At 40.4% G+C, this 22,436-nt stretch overlaps 1 protein-coding gene across 4 annotated transcripts; it reads right to left on the reverse strand.

Moving 5' to 3' along the window:
- Positions 1-547: 547 nt before the first annotated feature.
- fetub (fetuin B) lies at positions 548-20,676 on the reverse strand. 4 transcript variants are annotated; one of them, XM_080886529.1, is made up of 8 exons: positions 20,307-20,676; positions 19,924-20,165; positions 19,437-19,550; positions 19,146-19,233; positions 18,807-18,973; positions 18,369-18,479; positions 17,969-18,055; positions 566-1,743 (listed from the first exon to the last, which is right to left on the reverse strand). In XM_080886529.1, the coding sequence occupies exons 1-8, from the start codon at positions 20,323-20,325 to the stop codon at positions 1,012-1,014; spliced, it is 1,560 nt and encodes a 519-aa protein (XP_080742655.1). In that variant the 5' UTR covers positions 20,326-20,676; the 3' UTR covers positions 566-1,011. The 4 variants fall into 4 exon arrangements, with proteins under 4 accessions (XP_080742658.1, XP_080742655.1, XP_080742657.1 ...); XM_080886531.1 differs by having other exon boundaries at positions 567-1,743; positions 20,547-20,648; XM_080886530.1 differs by lacking the exon at positions 566-1,743 and adding an exon at positions 15,756-16,603.
- Positions 20,677-22,436: the final 1,760 nt, after the last annotated feature.

The following is a 22,436-nucleotide window of genomic DNA, read 5'->3' on the forward strand; positions in this document are numbered from 1 at the left end:
ACAGTTTCCCATCTAAAAATCTCTGTTTCCTGCATTATTCTCTTGCTTATTACCAGTGATGGGAATAACGTTACTAACAGCATAATTTTTTTCAGTAATGAGTAATCTAGCTAATTACTATTTCTATTGTTACAACGCCAGTACTGTTACTAACAAGAAAATGTGGTGCGGTGGCGTTACTATTTTTCAACAAACAGACGGTTGAAGCTGTGTTCAGCTTACCACATCTTATATCAGTTACACGGAAGTAGCTGTAAGTAATCTGGGCGCTACAGCTTTAAGCAGCTGCGCGCGCTCCCGCAGACGGCAATCACTTTCTGGCATACGATCACTTTTTGGCAAAACACCTGTAGCTAGGGGGCAAAACAATTGCATGAGTGCTGTTGTTTGACTGAGGAAGAATAAAGTAGTCGTGGTAAGCCAATCACATGATCACTTCAAGATGACAAAGCAACAATGTGATAAATACCAGGTTTTAAATTGTGTAGATAGGCCACGTAAAACCAGAGTCATGATAAAAATATGTTTACACGTGTTTTTTCCTCAATAGTTTCGTCACGTTTATTGTCTAAGCTAAGGACAGAGCTAGCAAGCACTCTCTGCTTATGATCAAAAAATAAAAAAACAAAACAAAAAACATCCAGTTCGTGTTGACTAATCAAAAATGATATGGCAACATGACATTTGGTTGTTTAGAAAGAATTTTTAACTCCACAGCATGCTGATTTATGGCAAGGTTTCAGTTGTAACCTATATGGGAATTGCTTGGTTGGTGCAAAAAATATTAGCAGCCTTTTGCCAAAGCAAATCAGTTGTTTAGTGGAATCTATGAAAAAATGTGCATTTAAAACATTTTTTTTGCTCTAGGACATGAAACGGTAAGATTGACTCATGCAAGCAGTCCTTTACTGACAATGTGTTTAATGTAGAAAAATGCAATGCCAAATAGTTTTCCTTCTTTTCATTACACTTGAGCCTTTGTGTGTGTATTTAAAAACAGTTTTATAGGCTTTATGAACTGGCTGCAGCTGGCTTGAATTCGAGGTCTTTAGTGAAGAGTTCATCCACATCTTTATGCTTTCCCGCTGTGGTGGGGCACTGGGCAGAGACTGATTTTGGGAAGGGCTCGATGGTGGGCTCCATCTGTCCAGGAATTTGAGGGTCGGGTTTAAGTGGGAGAGTGACTCCAACTCCAGGGCCACCAACTGGGACATCAGGGAAGGAAGGCAGAGTCACAGGCTGGCCCAAGGCGGGCAGGACTATCACTGTTCCCTGTGGTTCATCGTGGGGTGCGTTCTCATGTTCGTGCTCGTGGTGATGGTGGTGGTGCTCGTGTTCATGCAGGTGACCGTGCTTGTGGTCATGGTCCAGAGCCAGCTCATGGTCATGTTCATGTGTGTGCACACCTAGAGCATGCTTATAGTCGTGGTGGTGACTGGGAGAGTCACCGCTGTGGTTGTGTGCCTTGGCGTGATGAGTGTGCACGTGATCGTGATTCAGACCGTGGTCATGGGAGTGGTCATGAGCGTGCCTGTGGGCGCTGCCTGTGGCATGGTCATGTGTGTGGTGGTGATCACGGTCATCAGTGTGGTTGTGGGTGTGGCCATGATGAGAGTGGCACTTTGTGTGATCGTTTGCGTGGTCGTGTGTTTGGTCTTGGTCGTGGCTGTGTGAGTGTGTGTCATTGTGGCTGTGGTCAGTCTCTCCGCCCAGCAGGTGTAGCTTCTTCTCTCTCTCAGCAGCCTGGAGAAGAGATAAAGAGTGTAGGATATTAAAGAGTGAACAGTGTATTATAGATTTGCAACCTCTAATGGCCATGTGAATAAAATATGGTCTGGTGCTTCCATCTTCAGATTTTCAAGGCCCACTTAAGTCCTGAAAATAACAAACAGCAATTCTGGCCTCCATAGCTATGGTCTCCCTTCACGACAACAGTACAGAGTGAATTTTATTTTTTAACTCTTCTATCTGGACAGTTAGAGCTTCAAAATAGAGGTGTACCAGGTGTGACTGAGAATTTTGACAGGCTAAAGCACTGTAGCAGATCTGTTTGCTAAACTTTAGGGGAACGGTGTTAACAAAACTTTGGATGTGTCCATCTGATTCTGTAGTTTAAAAAAAACACATCCTCATTGGAATTATACAGCAAAGACATGTATAAACAGTTTGTGTTAATTTAGTGAGTTCCAAAATTAAAATCACACAATCCACCAATCATCCTTTTTTTTCTTATGCTGTAAAAAGACATTGAAGGTAAACAGCGAAACCATCTAAAAGAGTCTCACCTCAGGCTCATAGATCTCACAGGCTCCCTCAATCTTCTCATCGCCATTGAGAGCGTGGAAGAGGGATGCCTTACAGAAACCCTTGTGCTGAGGAGAGAAAAAGAAGAAAAAGTAAGAGTGCAATAATTATGCCTGTGGTTTTACTACAGTATAAAGGCCTTTACATGTACAGTTTGTGCAAATGTTTCTTGTTTTAAAAATACTTTTGGACAAATTTTTTTGGATCAAGTTCAGTTTTTCTGATTCTCGCGTGTGAATTAACAGATTGGACCAATCAGACCACTGCATTTGGCAAGTGTGCATGCTGCTCTGGGTCATACTGCTATCTGAAAAATATTTCTCTGTCTCCTCAGGTGTGGTCTACCCACAAGAGCTCAGACTTCCTTACTGACGTCCGGAATTATGTACAAAAGCAGCTGTGATGCAGCTTCACCTCTTGGATTAAAACAAGAAATTCTTTTTGCTGCTGCCTTCTATTTAGAATTGGATGATGTCCAGAATGGACAGCACAGTGGCATGGTTAGCACTGTTGCCTCACAGCAAGAAGGTCCTGAGTTTAATTCCACCATCAGGCCAGGGTCTTTCTGTGTGGAGTTTGCATGTTCTCCCCGTGTTTGCGAGGGTTCTCCTCCCACAGTCCAAAGACATGCACTTTGTGGGGATAGGTTAATTGAAAAGTCTAAATTGCCCATAGGTGTGAGTGCAAATGGTTGTCTGTCCCTGTGTGTTAGCCCTGTGTCAGACTGGCAACCTGTCAAGGGTGTACCCTGCCTCTTGCCCTACGACAGCTGGGATAGGCCCCACACCCCCCGCGACCCTGAAAAGGGTAAGCAGAAGCGAATGTATTTCTGGATGAATCCAGAATCTCAGTTTCTTCATTTTCTTGTTTAGAAACCTTACGACCAACTCATCGTCACTTGATGCCATTACACTACAAATTTGCATCTGAAAACTTTGTAGTTTTACGTTGTTTTTTCTAAACTAGGCAAACTAAATATCAAAGTAATCTCCTGCTGTCATACACAAGCCACTGATATGAAGCTAGAACATACTAAGCTTTGAGCAGCAAATGAAGGTCTTTTCCTTGCACTGTTAGAAAGTAAAACAATCCCCTGATGGAGAAGGTGAGTTGAACTTGATTTCATTTGAGAATAAACAGGGCAAAACCTAGTAGATGAAAGATTAATAAAAGACTCACAGCAAACTCGCATTTCATGGGGGGGCAAGGTTCATCTGCTCCCGCCCTCTGGGGGCAAGTGGTCTCCTGGATGGCGTATTCCACATGGTACTTCCTACCTGCGACAACCTGGACGCACAAAGACACAGAGAGAAAGGAAAAGCCCAAATTAAGGAAGAGACTTGATATAAAATCATGTGTGAGAATTGAGGCAGCATAGTGATGTTCTGTGGCGGTGTGGGATACAGCAAAGTTTTGGTATAGAATACATTTTAATAACCACTAAATTACGGTGATTCTTTTTTCACACAGTAACTAGTTAACAGAATGACCATTGGCAAGTCTGGAGGTGGTGTAGCGCCCCCTGTCACGAAAGTAAGACATAGTCCAAATGCAAAAAAATGAAAAAGATTAAAGTTTTAAAAAAATATTTTAAGCACTATTCTTGTTCTTATTTTTGTCAGAAATATGTGATTAAGGAAGTTGTGTGAAATTTTCCCGTTCTGTTTAATTAAATTAAATCAATTTTAATTCAGTTTTTTTATATAGCCTCAAGGCATTTTATATTGTAAGGTAGACCTTTCAAAAATACAGAGATAACCCCAGTAATGAAATCACCAGTGGGAAGGAAAAACTCCCTTATAACAGGAAGAAACCTCCAGCAGAATCAGGCTCAGGGAGGGGCAACCATCTGCCGTCACTATTTGGGGAGACAAACAAATTAGCTTTGTTTCTTCTGTTTTCTGTCTGTTTCTTCTTGGCTGCTGGGCTGTGGTCTGGTAGTTTCAAAACTGAGATACTTTTTAGTGCAATATTAGAATGTGACAAGATGAATGGAAAACTGTATACATTTTATTTCTTAGAACCTGGAACCTCTATACGTTGCTCCACTTTGTCCCTTCCTGCAGCCTGCATAGTTCTGCTTAGTGCTGCTGAGTCATGTGACCGCAGGTCAACGAAACACAGCAGAGCAGGGAAGAGTGGGTGGAGCAGAATCAGAATCAGAAAGGGTTTTATTGCCAAATGTTGAGCGGGTTTACAACATTAGGAAATTGCTGTTAGGAAATGTGTCTTAATGTAAGTACCAGAGTACCATTACAGTAGTAGTAGTACCAGATTAGGTATGGATACAGTCAGTATAAGTCCAGGCAGAGCAGTGCCACTACCATAAACATTTATGTGCCTCCTTTCTGTTTATACCAGATTTGGTAGAAAACTTTATGAAATATTATACAGTTTATGCAAACTTTACTTACAGGCTACTGTAGTTGTTTAATCTAATTTTTGCGTAGGAGCTTCTCTGTGTGTTTCCATTAAATTTGATGGTGTAAATTTGTAAAGGGGAATTCTGCCACCTTATTCTCAGCCTTGACAGTGCATGATGAGAATATATATCTATACAATAAAAGAGCCGAGGATACATTATGTCACACATCTTAATTTTGATCTCCCTACCTGTGAAGTAGCACGGGAGATTTTGAGCAGAGCAAAACGATTGGCCAGCCCACTCTGCTGATTGAACTTCTCCAGAGACTGAGTCACAGCCTTCTGAACTTTATCATGATTATGGTCAGTTAAACCTGGACAGCCACCACAGGACTGATGCACCCTACCTGCAGGAATTGAGCAGAACAAAAAGTCATTTTAATTATGAAGAGACTGCTGCACTCCACAAAAACATGTTTTAAGTCTGGACCTTGATGTCTTTTTAGATATAATGGTTGAATTTGAATGAAAACCACAATCACTTCTTTTTGATACGTGTAATATTTTTCATACCTGGTCTGATAGCACACTTGTATTTGTAGAGACGAACCACTCTGTGTACCTTACTGATGAAGATAGCAGCTTTGCACTGTCCATATACCTGCAAACACAATACAATACATGATGTTAGTGTACTGCTTATACATACAGCATCACATTCGCAAAAGAGTTTATTTAGATTTTTTTTATACCCTTTTTATAAATTAGTTGAAAGAACAATGACAATATCTTGTGATACTAAATATCTTTTTTCACCTGCCAACTTATGAACTATTGCTTATGGAACACAAAACTAAGATGCTCACTATGTTAAAAAAGAAAGATTTAAGATTGTAAGAAAGCCTTAAGCAGAACACAAGAGACAGTAATAAAAACAATCAGGACTAACACATGTATTAATTACATACGCAAACAGATTTTTGGTAAACTTGTTGATGAGAATTTGCACATGCAGTGTTTGTGTGTGTTTTTTCTAACCTGCGTATTGCCACTACGAATGTCACAGCTCTTCCAGTCCCTCTTGCTGAGAACGCTGCAGTTGGTCTCCACAACATCCAGATTCAGGTAGAAGACCACACCATTCTCTCCCTGTAAAACACACAAATTTAATCAATCATTATGTACAGTCAATAAAACGCTAATGGAATTTATTTTCAGTGGTTACTCGTTTAATTTATGTTCTGATCTTTCACATGGTCATTTGTTTTTCACGTAATTTGCCTAACATGGCATCCCCCCCTCAAAAAACCCCCCCAAAACAGTCTGACTTGTCGTACTTACTTAAAACATTGGTTTAATTTGTTTTTGTTGTCTCATTTGGTCCAATCACAGTGAAAAGTTTTTGGAACATATTTGTTTCATGAAAATGTTTCTAACTGACTTTTTCTCCAGACTTTTAGTCAAATCACTTTATGATTTGACTAAAAATGCCAAAATACACAGTAATGCCAAAATACACTGAACTTCTCTGGACTCTGCTAGAAAGTAATTCTGCCTTAAACAGCTCTGGTCTACCACACAGTAATAATACTGCAAGCTCAGCTTACATGTCTCTTTATGTGGGCATTGGACAGGCGGTGCAGACTGAAGATGTAGCCCTCCTTTCTGTTCTGGTTGATTTTGGTAAGAGCCAGTTCTGCAGCTGCTTTTGTTGAAGCATCTTCACATGAGCCTGGTTCTATGCCACCACGCTCCACTGGTGCACCATTGATGGTCACACAACCCAACGCCAGCAGCAGCGATAACAGCACGCAGGTCTTCATGGTAAAGGCCTGGGACGACTCTCTCTCTTTAACACCGATGTGCAGAGACGGAGAGGTCACATTTTATATCCTGCTACTGTTTAAGTCCCCCCCATTCCACCCACACACACCTCTTGTCAATGGTAAATATGACCATTGATCCCTACCTCTCAAAAAGCCATGCTCACCTAGCATCCAGACAAACATTTACAGTGCACACTTGCACAACGGAGCTTATCAGTTGTTAGATAATCACTCATGCAATCGATCTTTTCTTTTGGATCAGCGTGTGCAACCAGTTTGTTGAAGGTCATATGATCTACTCTCGGCACTGAGTTAAATCAAGGACAAAGCTTAATGTTTGTTCAATAAAAACAGCAAAAAGGTAAAAAATGATGGCGAGTAATCAAAGCAGCAACTAATCTCACAATGCTATCCTATAGTTGAGCATGCATTTACAACTTGGTGGGATCTGAGGTCAGAGGAGACTGGACAGAACACACACAGAGCACATGAAAGATAAGATCACACATATGAAAATACATTTAAAAATTATAAACTGAATCTTACATTCAATATCATAAATAGAAACTGAAACTGAACACAGTATACTTTTCTTATTAACAACACTAGAGCTAGCTATTCATTCTTTCTTCATTCTTTATTCTTTCTCTAGCAGCCTAAGTGACTGTAAATTTCAGAACACTGTCACATTCAGCATCAGGTTTTTAAATTCAGCCTCTTAAAAGCACATTTTAATGAAATTACTATAAGTAATTAGATAATAAGCTCACTTTGTTTTGAAGTATTTGTTTGTTACGTGAAGCAAAGCCACAATTCATAAATGTGCACACAGGGAGAGTCAGTTGTTTCCTTGGTGGTTGGTTCATTGTGATTTTTGGCTCTGGGACAGTCTGGGTACACATTCACCACCATATTAACACAAACTAAATGGGAGGATCAAGAGGGTGAAAGGTCAAAAGAACATAGCATTTATTTGTGCAAACGGACGGTTGGTGCACAGCCATTTTCAGATCTCTCCAGAGATGTTCAATTGGGTTCAAGCGTCTCTCTCTCTGGGACACTTAAGAACATTCACAGAGTGGTCCTGAAGCCACTCATGTGGTGAGTCCTTAGGGTCATTGTCCTGTTTGGAGGTCTGAGGTTTAGAGCACTCTGGAGCACGAAGATTGACCGTTGGGTTCTTGGCATCTCCCTGACTAAGGCCTCGACTCAGACATGATATCAGAGGTTAGTTAACAGAGAGATCTTTCTCCTGGATACACACACATTTAAATAAGCACTTCTAACTCTATTTGCTTTCTTCTTTCTGTGATGTTTCTAGGCTCTCCAAAGAAGGCTGCTGGTTGATCAGCTGATTATGTTGCCACATGCTTTTTCTTTTTGCATGCTCATCTTTTTGTGCACGTATTTGCTGAATGTTCACCTTGACCTGGTCTCGAGTGTACAAGAACAATATCAGTATCAGTATTGACAGGGAAATCTTCCTTTGCAGGACCTGTAAGCCTAGTTTTTACAGGGAGAATTGTGACAGACTGATGCTGGACTTTCTCCTCTTCTATCTGTTGCTCTGGAGGCCAATGGCTGGCTCAGACAAACTGAGGGGCCATAGTGCACTAGGGAAGAGAAGAAATCAATCAAGAACTTATCAAATTCACAAAAGTAAGTGTCACTACAAGAAAAGAAGTGAAATTACAGGCTTTTTTTTTTTTTTTTATCAACGTAAAAGATATATGACATTACCCTGGCCTGCAGTAACACTGTGAGAAATCTTGGAGTCATTTTGATCATAACTACTGTCATTCATTTGCTCAACTAAAACTAGAAACATCCTGTCTCCGAATGATGCTGATAGGTCACTTCACACTAGGGCTGGGCCATATTATACCGTTCACGGTAATACCGGTATAATGTTAGGCAATGATAGGAAAATGAAATATCGCGATAGAATATGAGTAAAACGCGCATGCGCAGTGCCTTTGTTTTCATACGCACATGGCCGATTGTTGACTGAAACAGATGAACCAGAATTGGTTTGTAAAAATGGTGCAACTTCAGTGATGTGGAACTGGTTTGGTGTTTGTCCGTCAGATACACGACAAAGAACATTTTTTTGCAGAACATGCAAGCGGCCGTCGTTATTGTCGTATTTGTCGGACTAAGATGCTCTTAAATCTGGGAGTAATCTGGGTCCTAAACTCTGTATGCTTCAGGTCAAACGAACACTGCAGCATCACTGAGAGTTAAAAACTGTCTAAATTCTTTCATCTCTAATAAAACGATCAGTATTGCTGCTTTACCAGCTGTAACTATGAAGTTTAACTTCCAGGCATCCATGAAAACAAAATTTATTACATTTAACGGGGTTAGAAGTTAGCAGGAAGCTAGCGGAAGTTAGCTCGCTAGTTTCGCTAGTTACCTAAGCATGATATTGCATGTTCTGACTGAGAGATTTCTGAAAAAAATCAAACCTACAGCTCTGCTATCGCTTCCAACATAAATGAAGACAGGAAACTAAACAGCAGTGACGTTTGTAGGGTTACTGAAGTTGGGCTAGCTGGTATATAATGATGTGCTACGTGATCGCTAGCGACACAGCTATGTTAGCATAACATAAACAGTGAAGCTGGAGGACGAACACTAACACTTTTCCACTTATAAAAGTTAACGTTAAGGTTCCTGATAGTTAGAGACAAATGCAATCGCATGGCAGGATGCTGTAAACGGACCAAACTTCAGTCAGGAGAACAACTGAGATAATCCATCCACAATACGAGGTTAGTCATTAATATACTGCAACATGGGAATAGAGCAGCTGCCAGAGAATTCAACATTAATGAATCAATGGTACAGAAGTGGAGGAAGCAAGAAGAATGAGTTTAATAAAGTTTGATTTATCTGACTGCTTTGTTTCACTTAATGTGCCTTATAATCCCGTGCACCTTATGGTCCGAAAAATACGTACTGCACACTGCAGTTTAATGTTGCAAAGCACCTCTTTTTAACTTCAGTGGATATTATACATGGTTATGCTCAGGATATGTCAGCCCATTTCTACTGGAAATGCCTTTTGGTTAAACTTTCAGCAAGGAATTTGCATTTGCACTGTTACATTTTTATAAAGCTTTAATGTACATAAAAACCAGCTTCTTGTTTAAGTGAAAATAAATGTAAGGTTGTCTTTTTGCGCTAGTAATGTTGTGGAGTTGTATTTTGTCTCGCATCAATTATATCGTCAGTTATATCGTTATCGCAAATTTTCAAATATATATCGTGATAAATATTTTTGGCCATATCGCCCTGCTCTACTTCACACATTAATTTCTTCTAAAATAAACTATTGTAATTCAAGATCTACAAACCTCCTGAAAAACCTTCAGTTGATCCAGAACTCTACTAACTGCAACATGAAAGCAAGTGCAGATTTGTCCTATATTATGTTCTCTGCTAAATTCAGAGCTGGATTTAAAATATGTCTCTTCACATACAAAATCTTGAATAATCAGGCCTCGTCATATCTTAAAGACCTTATAGCACCTTATTATTCAAATAGAGTACTTCACTCTCAGACTGCTTACTTGTGGTTCCTAGGATATTTAAATGTAGAACGGGAAGCAGAGTATTTTTTGGTTTTGTATTCGAAGTGTTATAAATAGCAGATATTCTATGAAGGCATCGATCTGGGAGGGGTCAGGTATAAGATGGACAGGACCACAGAATGGGGCACGTATACATGCATTTGTCTGGTTGTCATTGTGTGTTTAGTCTCAGTTGTAGCTGGTTGAGTGTGTGTCACTGTGGTTGTGGTCAGTTGTCTATACCAGCATGTGGAGCTTCTTCCCTATCTCAGAAGCCAGGAGAACAGTATACAGTATAACATAGTTAAGCAACCTCAGTGGCCATGTAAATATGTGCATACAAACTGTGAGCCGGTGCTGCCATATTTAGATGGAATGAAATTTGTTTTATGGTTACCAGAAAATCCAGCTTTCTTACACATGCATTAAGACTACAAAAGGTGGCTAGATAAATGAAGTGCTAAAAACTACAATTCCACTGATTACCCTGTGAGGATGTTTCCAGTTTTATCAAAGCAGACTTCTGATGTGCCTGGAAACTGCTGGAGTCACACTTCTAGTTTGGGGGTTTCAGTTCCTAATGCTTCTTTATCACCATTTTGGACTTGAACTTTCACATCTGCCCCAGCTGTTCTTTCAGGCCCTGATACTTCTCAGTTTTCTCGTGCTCCTTCCTTGTTTCATCCTGGATTCTGGCCCTGACACTAACTAATCTTTCCATTACTCACAGAGCCTCAGGGTTCTGGACATCAGATATAGTCCTCTGTGGATTGTGAGGGGTATTTGTGTCTTGAGATCAGTGGTATCTATGTTCTTCTGTGGCCAGCTTATTATTCTGCCTGGATATCTGACGACGAGTCAATGTATTGATGGCTTAGATATTATTCCTACCATTCAGTTGGTTTCTCAGCACCTGTCTTACCTTCTGTTGCTGACCTTTGTGGATTTTTATTATGATTGTCATTGTAACATGGAATGCCGTTGCACTTGTAACTTGTATGCCTGATATTCTGCCTTCTGGCAACTCGTCCCTTTCAGTTTGGATAATCCTGCCTCTCTTTGCAACATTCCACACACTCTCCTTATTAAGGAAAGCCAAAACATCATAAGCATTTATCAAAGGCTTGTGAAAAATTAGTCAAAGTCAGAGTTCAACATGTGGATTTTTAATGAATTCAAATCACAGAATTCATCATGCATGCATTTTCCTGTTGCAGCACTTCTCAGCTGTCACTGTTTCTGCACTGTGGGGGCAGGTGGTCTCCCGGGTGTTGTGTTCCACATAGTAAATCCTTCTCATCTGGATGTACAATTACAAAGAAGGAAATAAGAAACTTATGACATGCAACCCGAATTCTGAAAAAGTTGGGACATTGTGTTAAACGTAAATAAAAACAAAATACATTGATTTTTGAATCTCACAATTTCACATATTTTATCCACAATAGAAAATAGAAAATATATTCAATGTTTACACAGGAAAATGAAATTTTATGACAAAATATGGGCTTATTTTGAAATTGATGACAGCCACATGTCTCAAAAAAACTGAAGGAACTGAGGACATCAGCTGCTAAACTTTAGGGAGAGGAATGTTACCCCATTCTACAGATAGAATGGATTCTAGCTGCTCAGCAGTTCTAGCTCTTCTTGATTTTATAATGTTTTCATCTGGTGAAAGACCTGGGGCCCGTTCTTCGTACCTCGCTAAGTAGGTTAGCTGGATTTGATTGTTGACGATTTCGCGTGATCTTGGATCGTTCGGTTCCCCGAAGCTCATCCGGGACTTGCTGCCATAGCAACAGAGCCGTAAGCGTAAACTTGCTCGGGAGCAGGTTTACTTTATGTAAACAGGATTAGATCGCGGCCACGCAGGTATGTCCGCTTCATTTATACGAAAGCAACAGCGATATTCCACCACTGTTTCACCATAAATAAATATTATCAATGTAACTAAAGATCCTGCAGCACTTGATCCATTTATTGATTTCACACAGATACTCGCAAGTCAAGATTTTCTTTTTCTCATCAATGAAATCCAAAAGGTCTCAAGGTGCAGTGGAGCTGAAGGGGAACATTGCCCCTGTCTCAAACAAGATTCTGATGCTTAGTTTGATCTTATACAGTAGCTATAACTATAATTTCCTAAATATTGGATAAGTGGAAGAAAAATGGTACATAGAATAGTACATATAATATTCCAAATAAAGCCTTCCTTATTTTTATTCCTATTCATATGTGTCAGGATGTGCTGTGTGGCAGGTAGGAGATGAGGACTAAAAATGCAGGACTCTCAGACTCGAGGGATGAACTCAAAACCACAGCTTTATTTGCTAGTCACAGGAAAACGAGCATACAAACTAAACTAAACTAAACTAAACTAAAAAATGACAACCTAAACTTACAGGAAACACAGGGCGATCCGCACAGCATGAAGGACAACGCGACACTGACTCAGAGAAACACAGGGTTTAAATGCACTGGGAAGTAATGAGGGGAATGAGACACAGAAGGAGGGCACAGCTGGGAGAAATCAGAACTGATGAGAAAGGAAGCAAAGTAGGATACACTCACATGAGACACAGACCTTCAAAATAAATCAGGAAGTATAACACAGAGATGCGAACTTGACACGGTGGAGACAGCAACTAAGAAACACAGAGACATAACCCATAAAGCAGAGGACTCTAAGAACCAAAATACACGGAGGTAAATACTAAGCACGGAACACAAGAAACTAGACTCGTGGGAGTAACAAAAGACCATGAGATATAATTCACAATACAGAGTGACAGAAAACACAAGAAACTCAAAACATGCAAAGACACAGACCAAGAAACAGACTTACACAGAACAGAGGGGGCACAGAGAAACATGAAGGGCAAGGGATCAAAACTAGAAACCATAGAATAAATCTCACGAGTACAAAATACAAAAATCACAAAGAACTAAAAACGCTGGGTCAGGAGACCCAGGATCCTGACAATATGGTGTGTTTATATCTTAATTTGCATGAATCTTATAATATGTAAAAAATCCAAACAAACATTGTAATGCTCAAAAGTAATGCTATCACTGGTTCGGTTCATGCTCCTGTTGATTGAAAGACTAACAGTACTCTGGTCCAGTGTCTTTAACCTGTGCGTGCGTGTGTGTTTAGGCTACGTTCACACTGCAGGTCTTAATGCTCAATTCCGATTTTTTGATCAAATCAGATTTTTTTGTCTGCTCGTTCACACTACAAATAAAATGCGACAGCAAACGCTCTCTAGTGTGAACGCTCAAAGTGGCCCGCATGCTGGATGCGTCTGGCTTTCATAACAGGATGCAGGATAATACTGAGGCAGCCCCTGTTCTCTCAGGGAATGGACTGAACAAATGTCTAAGATGGCATCATATGAACGGGTTATGTACAGAATTAAGGGGAGAGAAGATATTTTTGAGCAGGTCTGGGGTCCTTTTTTGTTGTACATCGACAATGTCTCCTAGATATTGTGATAAATGTTCTTTTGGGGGGGGGGGGGGGTTCATGTGTCGTTGGTAATTTTGTTGTTGTCTATTTTTTACTTTGAAAGTCAGTAGAGGGAAGAAATTGTCTAATGTCATCAGTGGTCAAGGTTATGTTTTGTTTTTAGACACCCAGGTGTTTTGCCCCCATTGCTTTTGTTTTTGCAGATGTTTCCCAGGAGGCGGTATATCATTTTGTTTCTCCTGGTGTTTTTTTTTTGTTTGTTTGTTTGTCTGATTGTCTTAGTTATTGTTAGTCCTTATTTGTTGGTTGTTGTTAAGAAACGGACAGAGAACTGACAGTATGATTATTCCAGTTGTATATTTGTTAATGTTTCTGTCCATCCAAAATATGAATAAAAAAAAAAGAAAAAAAAGAAAGCGGCCCGCATGCACAAAAGAAGACTTCACACACAGCGCGCTCTGTTTAGACCCAGAGCAAACAGTATTATTTGACTGATAACCCTTAAAATAAAGACTTCGGACTTTACGTTTCCCAATTTTTGCTTTAAGTTATTTTATTATTTACATAATAATGTAGATAACCTAATAATTATCCTTATTGCTGTTTTAGAGGAGCGGTGCTTCAAAGGATAGTTGCAGATTTCTGTCAGAATCTGCAGATTATAAAGTACAAATAAAATTTTCATGTTTCTCCAATGTTGTCTTCCCAAAAGTTTCACTGACATCTACACTGGATGGCCAGGAAGCGTTCGCGGTGTCTTCTCGGGCGTTGATAATTGGCGTCTGTTTGTGTCAGTGACGTAAAAGACGGCTTTAATGCGACATGACCGTTCAAACAGCAGTCGCTTTCTAAAACATCGGATATGTATCGGATTCAGTACCACATACGAAAGTGACCCAGATCGGATTTGAAAATATCGGATTTGTGCCGTTCACACTGTCATACCATGATCGGATATGGGTCGCATAGGGTCAAAAAAATTGGATTTGATGCGCTTTCGCCTGCAGTATGAACGTAGCCTTTGACATCTTTGTGAGGAAAGAAAATTGGGATGCCACTATACTTGTGGAGACCAACAGGCACTAATGGGTACAAAATGCCCATCCCCACGAGTTTGAAATTTTTTGAGGCTCAAAATGTGATTTCAGGGCTCTAGACTAACTTATTGCCACAGTTGCACTGGTGCACCAAACTTTTTTTCTTAAGTGCACCAGCACAAAAATTAAGCGCATTTTTCAACAATCTTGTCAACACAAAGTTCTTTATTTGGAGCACAGTTCTACAAGAAAGATAAGTGTGAAAACAGAGATTTGAAATGGGAAACTGTTCTTGAAGTACAACGAGAGAGAGAGAGAGAGAGAGAGAGAGAGAGAGAGAGACCTGATCAGGAAGTGTGATTTTTTTTTTTATAGCGGTGGAAGCAAAACAGCAAAAGTAAGAGGGAATTAATCACGATGTTTGTCAAATGTGAAGCCTAGTTTTGATCTTCTTTTGCTGCTGGTTCAGTCTAATTTGGTTGGAGAGAGACAAAACCTGCAGCATCAGAATCTAGGGCAAAAAAAGATGTGAACACAAAGAGCGGACCTGACGCATCAGAATCAGTGAGCTGTCGGCTTTCAGCCTCGACAGCGTGTCTGCGTATGTGCCGTCGGGTGAGAAAGCAGACATCTCACTCATTCAGATGCGTCGGTTCCACACTCTGTGTTTATGTCTTTGTGCGGAATCCGTTTACCTGCTCTGGTTTGCTGTTTTAGCTATTTGGTGGGTGTTGAAATAGTTTTGATAGCTTTAACCTTAGATTCTGGCGTTTTCTGCCAATCAGAGAGGTCTGCCCCAGACTATGTCTGACTGGTTTGGACCACAATATGGGCATGTGTGTCTGTTGTTGACCACAGTTTCAGACTTTCAGAGTTGCGGAGACTTTTTCTTTTTTGTACTCGAATGGCAGGTCGCACCGGCGGACAAAGCTGAGCTCGATCAGCTCATCATATCTCCACTATTAAACAGGCCTGGACCTGAGGAGTTTTGGTTGTTGTTGTTGTGTGTGAGCTGAAATGCTGCAGCTGAGTGTTCAGAGAGCAGCAAACGGGAATAAACTGTGTTAAACGAGTGAACTATGTGGTCAGGTACGTCATTCCCGTTACAATTAGGTTTAGGCCAAGGGTTTTGGGTTAGGCATTCATTTTTGATGCTTAGGATAAGAAGCTAGACATGTGAGAAGTGATGTGTTACAATGATTGTGAATGTTTTTTTTGCAAATGTATCATATATCATATAGTTTTCCATTCTTTGTTACACTTGAGTCATTGTGTACATCTAAAACAGTTCCATAGGCCATGTTATACAGCAAGCATAAAAAAAGCGTCCTCAGCAAAGAGTTTCTCCACCAGGTCACGTCCTGCCTTTGGGACAGGACACTGGTCTGAGACTGAGGTTGGGAAGGGCTCGATAGCAGGGTCCATTTCTCCAGGAATCTGGGGGTTGGGCTTAAGTGGGAGAGTGACTCCGAGCTCAGGGCCACCAGCAGGGACATCAGGGAAGGAAGGCAGGGTCACAGGCTGGCCCAGAGCTGGCAGCATTGTCACCATGCCTTCTGGGTGGTCGTGGGGTGCGTTCTCATGTTCGTGCTCGTGGTGATGGTGGTGGTGCTCGTGTTCATGCAGGTGACCATGCTTGTGATCGTGGTCCAGAGCCAGCTCGTGGTCATGTTCATGGGTGTGCACACCTTCAGCGTGCTTGTAGTCGTGGTGTTGGTTGGGAAAGTCACTGCTGTGGTTGTTTGCTTTGTCGTGATGAGTGTGCACGTGATCGTGGCTGTGACTGTGGTCATGGGAGTGGTCATGAGCGTGCCTGTGTGTGCTGCCTGTGGCATGGTCATGTGTGTGGTGGTGATCGTGGTTGTCAGCATGCTTGTGGGTTTGGTCATGATGAGAGTGGCTCTTGGTGTGATCGTGTACGTGGTCGTGTGTTTGGTCTTGTTCGTGGCTGTGTGAGTGTGTGTCATTGTGGCTGTGGTCAGTCTCTCCGCCCAGCAGGTGGAGTGTGTTCTCTCTCTCAGCAGCCTGGAGAAGAGATAAAGAGTATACGGTACATTACAGTAAAGCAAAATCCAGTGGCCCTGTGAATAAGTCCTTACAAAATCTGACCTCCTTCAGAAGGGAGCAAATTTAATGGTGACCAGAAAGTGAAGCTGTCTTGTTTAAGAAAAAGGTATTTAAAAAAAATTAAGTCAAGATGGAAGAATTACAATCTGAACTTCTGCTAATGGCCCCATAAGGATTCTATGATTTGATCACAATCTATAGCGACTACCGGATGAAAGCTAATCACTGCATTTCTCATATCTCACAGTACAATTCATATCTCACAGTACAATAATATTGAATGGGTTGCATTGTTGTATTTTGTCATGTTTCTCAGGTCTTTGTCTGAATTTCTACGAACATTATTGCTAAGGATTGTCTTATTGCATTGGAGTCACACTGGGTTAAATATGTACACTTGGGTTTTAAGGGGTATTTATTATTTTCTTCTTTTTTTGGGTTGTATGGAAGCCCCAAACGCAATTTCATTGTTCTTGACAATGACAATAAATAAATAAATACAAATAAATACATTAAAAGTCAAGTGAACTTTTACCACTATTTTCATTTTTCTTTACAGTATTAATTTGGAAAAACTCCTATATTGTAATTGTTGGTGATTGTTGGAGTTGCTTTTTTTTATTATCATAGGGTCTTTACAACATAAAGCACTTCGAGGTCACTGTTGTTTTGAATTGGTGTTATATAAAAAAAAATGAAAGGAAATTAAATCAAATCATTCAATGATATTTTGTTTGCCCTGGTGAGAATTTAGCTGTATCATCTGATTTTGTAATGTTAGAGCTTGAAACAGTCTAGAGCACAAACAAGATATCAACTTTTACTTTAAATGTTACGACTGTAAAGATGACACTGTGTAAGGTTGACTAGCTGGATCCTGCTTTTCACCATCCTACCAAGCACCATTGTTTCAAAGTAAAACCTGCCACTAACTAAGCAACGGAGAAATTCGTCTGGTTCCTGTGGTATCACAGTTTACAGGTTGTATGTAGAAGTATGATGAACATTAGGAACGAAAAAAAAGTGTTTGACATCACAGATAAAAAATCAAAATAAAACTTGACATACAGAGGAAGACTTGCTGTCCAATAAAGGAAGCAAAGCTAGGACAAACACAAATTCCCTGTTTTGTAGTTTTTCCTAATTAGAGTCAACAGTTTGTGTTCATTTGTTCAAGATCAAATATTTGTTCAAGAGGGAGACAAAAGTTTCAAAGGTTTTATTCTAATAAATTTAAAATTTAGACTCAATCCTGTATGTTTTCTGTGCTATTGAAAGATGTTAAAAAAAAAAAAACAGAGATCGTATCCTGATAAGACTTACCTCAGGCTCATAGATCTCACACTCTACGTCAATGATTTCATCATTAGTGGGGGAGTGGTAGAGGGATGCCTTACAGAAGCCCTTGTGCTGAGGAGAGAAAAAGAGGAACAAAGAGCAGAGAGGAACGCCCATTTTACTAAGGTTTAAGAATTAGAAAAACTGAATCTAGGAATAATCTCCTGCTGACGTAAACTAGCCAGTAATATAAAGCTAGAACACATCCTTGCTCGAGGCTTGACTGTAAACAGAGGACTTTGCTTGTAGTGATAAAAACTGATAGCCCCCTGATTGGAGAAGCCACAGTGGAGTAATTTCATCAAGCAGTTTGATCAAAATTTCTCATTTAAAAAATTCAGTTCAGATAAAATAAAAAAGTTGTGAAGTGTTTATCTTGACTCACGGCGAACTCGCAGTTCATGAGGGGGCACTTCTCAGCTGTTGCTTCTGCGCTGTTGGGGCAGATGGTCTCCTGGATGCTGAATTCCACATTGTAATACATACTCATGGCCATCTGAACACACAAATAAACAAATGTTTAATTGAGAAAATCATTTGCAGAGGAATTATTAAGTAATCTAGAGTGGTGGGAATAAAAACTGTTGAACATAAAAAGTAGGCCCATGAGGTTTGATGGAAAGCCAGTATTTAGTCATTTATTGATAAAGATTTTAGATTAACCTCTAAGAAGGATATTTTTGTGTGATTTCAACTAATCTCTGGTGTCAGAAATTCAGTCACAATATTCTCAGCCTTGACACTGTGTGTTATGGAAGTTAAGATGACAGGATACATTATGTCACATGTGCTGATGTTCCTTTTGGAGGTATGGTAAGCTTACCCCTGCTGCAGCACGGCAGATTTTGAGGAGAGCAAAACGATTGGCGAGTCCGCTTTCCTTGTTGAACTTTTCCAGAGAGTGGGACACAGTCTTCTGAACGTTGTTATTGTCGTGGTGAATTAAAGTTGTGCAGTCAGGATACATCTCATGTACTCTAGCTGCAGGAACTGAGCAGAACAAAAATTGTCTTCAAATTTTCAAACATTTTGTGGTGTGCAAAAAAAGCGCTGTCCCAGATTTTGACATGTAGTGCCAAGTGTTGCCCTACACGTCATTTCTTAATGTTTTGCAAGGAAAATTGGAAATAGGTGAAACAAAGAGATGCGGTAATTTTCATACCTGGTCTGATAACACAGCTGTATTTGTAGAGACGCTCCACTCTGTGCACCTTGTTGATGAAGATAGCAGCTTTGCACTGTCCATATACCTGCAAACACAAATACAATATATCAATACACCACATGACTTTTTCCCCTTCCAACTTCTGAACTAATGCTTATGGAACAAAAACCTTATCGATTAAGAAAATAAAAATATAATAAAAACAATTTTATTATAACAACTACTCAAGAAAGCCTTGAGCAGAACAGTGTGAGTACATGCACTTGCAGGGTGTGTGTCTTTTCTAACCGGCATGTTTTCAGTGGGACGAGTCTCACAGCTCTTCCAGTCCTTCTTGCTGAGAACGCTGCATTTGGTCTCCACGACATCCAGAGTCAGGTAGGAGACCACACCATTATCTCCCTGTAACACGCACACATACCGTTTTGTCAAAAACACAAACATTTACAGTCATTAAAACCTTAACAGAATTTAACAACAGTTTCTGGTTTTACTTCCCGGGATCTGTGAAATCTCCTGATTTGTAAGCTTGACCCCTTGCAAAATACAAACACTAGTTTTTTAGTGTCGCAGGTCTAATAGTTCCTTTCTGCCCATCTTTCTGTGCAATTGTGCTGTAACGGTTGCTGCTCTGTCTCCAGATTTCAGCCAAACGCTTTTCAGTCACAACCCTTTAAATGGCTGGATTGTACTGAAAACTAAAAGTGCTCCAGTAAACAAACAGAAATGCAATGAACTGAACTGGTTTGATACTGCAAGCAGCAGCATGGCTTACATGTCTCTTTATGTGTGCGTTGGACAGGCGGTGCAGGCTGAAGATGTAGCCCTCCTTCCTGTCCTGGTTGATTTTGGTAAGAGCCAGTTCAGCAGCTGCTTTTGTTGATGCGTCTTCACATGAACCTGGCTCCATGCCACCACGCTCCACTGGTGCACCATTGATGGTCACACAACCCAACGCCAGCAGCAGCGATAACAGCACGCAGGTCTTCATGGTAAAGGCCTGGGACGACTCTCTCTCTTTAACACCGATGTGCAGAGACGGAGAGGTCACATTTTATATCCTGCTACTGTTTAAGTCCCCCCCATTCCACCCACACACACCTCTTGTCAATGGTAAATATGACCATTGATCCCTACCTCTCAAAAAGCCATGCTCACCTAGCATCCAGACAAACATTTACAGTGCACACTTGCACAACGGAGCTTATCAGTTGTTAGATAATCACTCATGCAATCGATCTTTTCTTTTGGATCAGCGTGTGCAACCAGTTTGTTGAAGGTCATATGATCTACTCTCGGCACTGAGTTAAATCAAGGACAAAGCTTAATGTTTGTTCAATAAAAACAGCAAAAAGGTAAAAAATGATGGCGAGTAATCAAAGCAGCAACTAATCTCACAATGCTATCCTATAGTTGAGCATGCATTTACAACTTGGTGGGATCTAAGGTCAGAGGAGACTGGTCACACAACCCAACGCCAGCAGCAGTGATAACAGCACGCAGGTCTTCATGGTGGTACACACTGTCACACTCAGGCTTCTAGAAGAGATGTGCAGAGGAGAGGTCACATTTTATATCCTGCTACTGTTGCACACACAGCTCCTCCTCCTGTAAAAAGTAAATATAACCACTGACCCCAACTCCTTATTTAAGTCATGCTCATCTATCAGGCAACAAGTCAAATACTCACCAGACTGCACAATGGAGCATGTTAGCTGAGATATAATCATCTTTTCAAGAGTCTTTCTTCTTTGGGATCAATGGGTGCAGCCAGTGGGTTTGATCCACTCTAGCCACTGAGATTAATTAAGGACAAGGCTTAATGTTCGTTAAAGAGAGACAGCATGGACAAGATACAGGACCACAGCAGTCAATGATCTAAAAAGACAAAGAATGTTGGAGAGTAATCAGAGCAGCTACTGATCACTGTACAACTTCATATCAGCTAACTGAAGCGATATCATGTCACCACTGTCTGATTAAATCACAGAAGAACAGTGGGGCTAATTGAAACTTTCCACTGGTTTGTATACTATCTTCTTTTTCCACTGCATTTGGAAACACAAGCAGTATATGTATAGCAAGAACTTTATAACATACAAGGACAGCATGTTGCAAATAGAATTGATACATAGTCATAGACATCCCAGAATACTCACTAAACCTATGCATCAATATTTAGCAAATACAAAAATAAAAGACAATGCCATATACTTAGCCTTTTAAGTACACATCATTGTTTCAATATGTTTTCAGTTATGTTTTTCAAATTTTAGTTGTTAGTTTAATCTTAGGAAATTATAATAAGCTAAGTGTTTTTTTTGTTAAATTTGTGTTGTTACACTTAGCATTGCCCCACAGAGTGCCACACAAACCCATTCTGAATGAATGAATGTGTCGGCTTTCTTTGGTCATGCAGTTTGCCATTTTTACAGCTCTATATTTATTCTTAAACTGTGTGACCTCATCCTCTCCCCACTCTTTCTTAACTGGTCACATTCACTTCCTTAACATGCTTTTTGAACCATTTTTCAGAATAAATAATTGAAATATTACATGAGTGAACGCCTCCCTCTTCAGTGTGTGCAAGTGAGGTATTTAAAGTGTTATGTTAACATTCTTTGGTCTTTACTTGATGCTGTGAGGATAAACTGAAGCAGAAAGCAGACTTTAGGTGTATTCCCCCTGTTCCTAAATTTGACCCCGAATCCCACTCAAGCGAATGAGTTGTTACTTTTTTTCCTTTAGCTGCAGTGAATGATGTGACCTTTGACAAGCATAAAGTAGTATTTTTGGAAGAACAAGGTGATATCCATAGAGTTATTAGTAAAACAATTAGCTCTCAGGGTTATTGATGTCATGTGGGATCATCTTGACACAAAGCAGGACAAAAAGCAGCCACCATTTAAAGAAGATCTTTGGAACGTCCTTCAAGAATTCTGGACTTACTTTCACGTAAGTTTGCAAATGTTTCAGAGAGAAAATGCAGAGGTATTCCATAGGTGAATATGCAATCATAACAACCTGCAGTGTTTAAGTTCATACTAATGCTGTGCGATTTTTGGCCCATTTTGAGCCGATTTTTGAGTCGTGCGACCGTTTTGGCGATCGGCCCGATTTTGGCCTTCATCGTGCGTCGTGCATCGTGTAGTATACGTGGGGTAACGAGACGCGATTAACACCTCACGACGAGCTCCCGATCATCAATCGCTTGGTCGGGAGGATTTCAAACCTCGCGACCGTCGTGAGGGTGTCACCGCACGCGCAAACACAAATGTCAGCGAAAAA

The sequence above is a fragment of the Rhamphochromis sp. 'chilingali' genome, assembly GCF_963969265.1.
Source record: "Rhamphochromis sp. 'chilingali' genome assembly, chromosome: 7".
NCBI classification, from domain to species: domain Eukaryota; kingdom Metazoa; phylum Chordata; class Actinopteri; order Cichliformes; family Cichlidae; genus Rhamphochromis; species Rhamphochromis sp. 'chilingali'.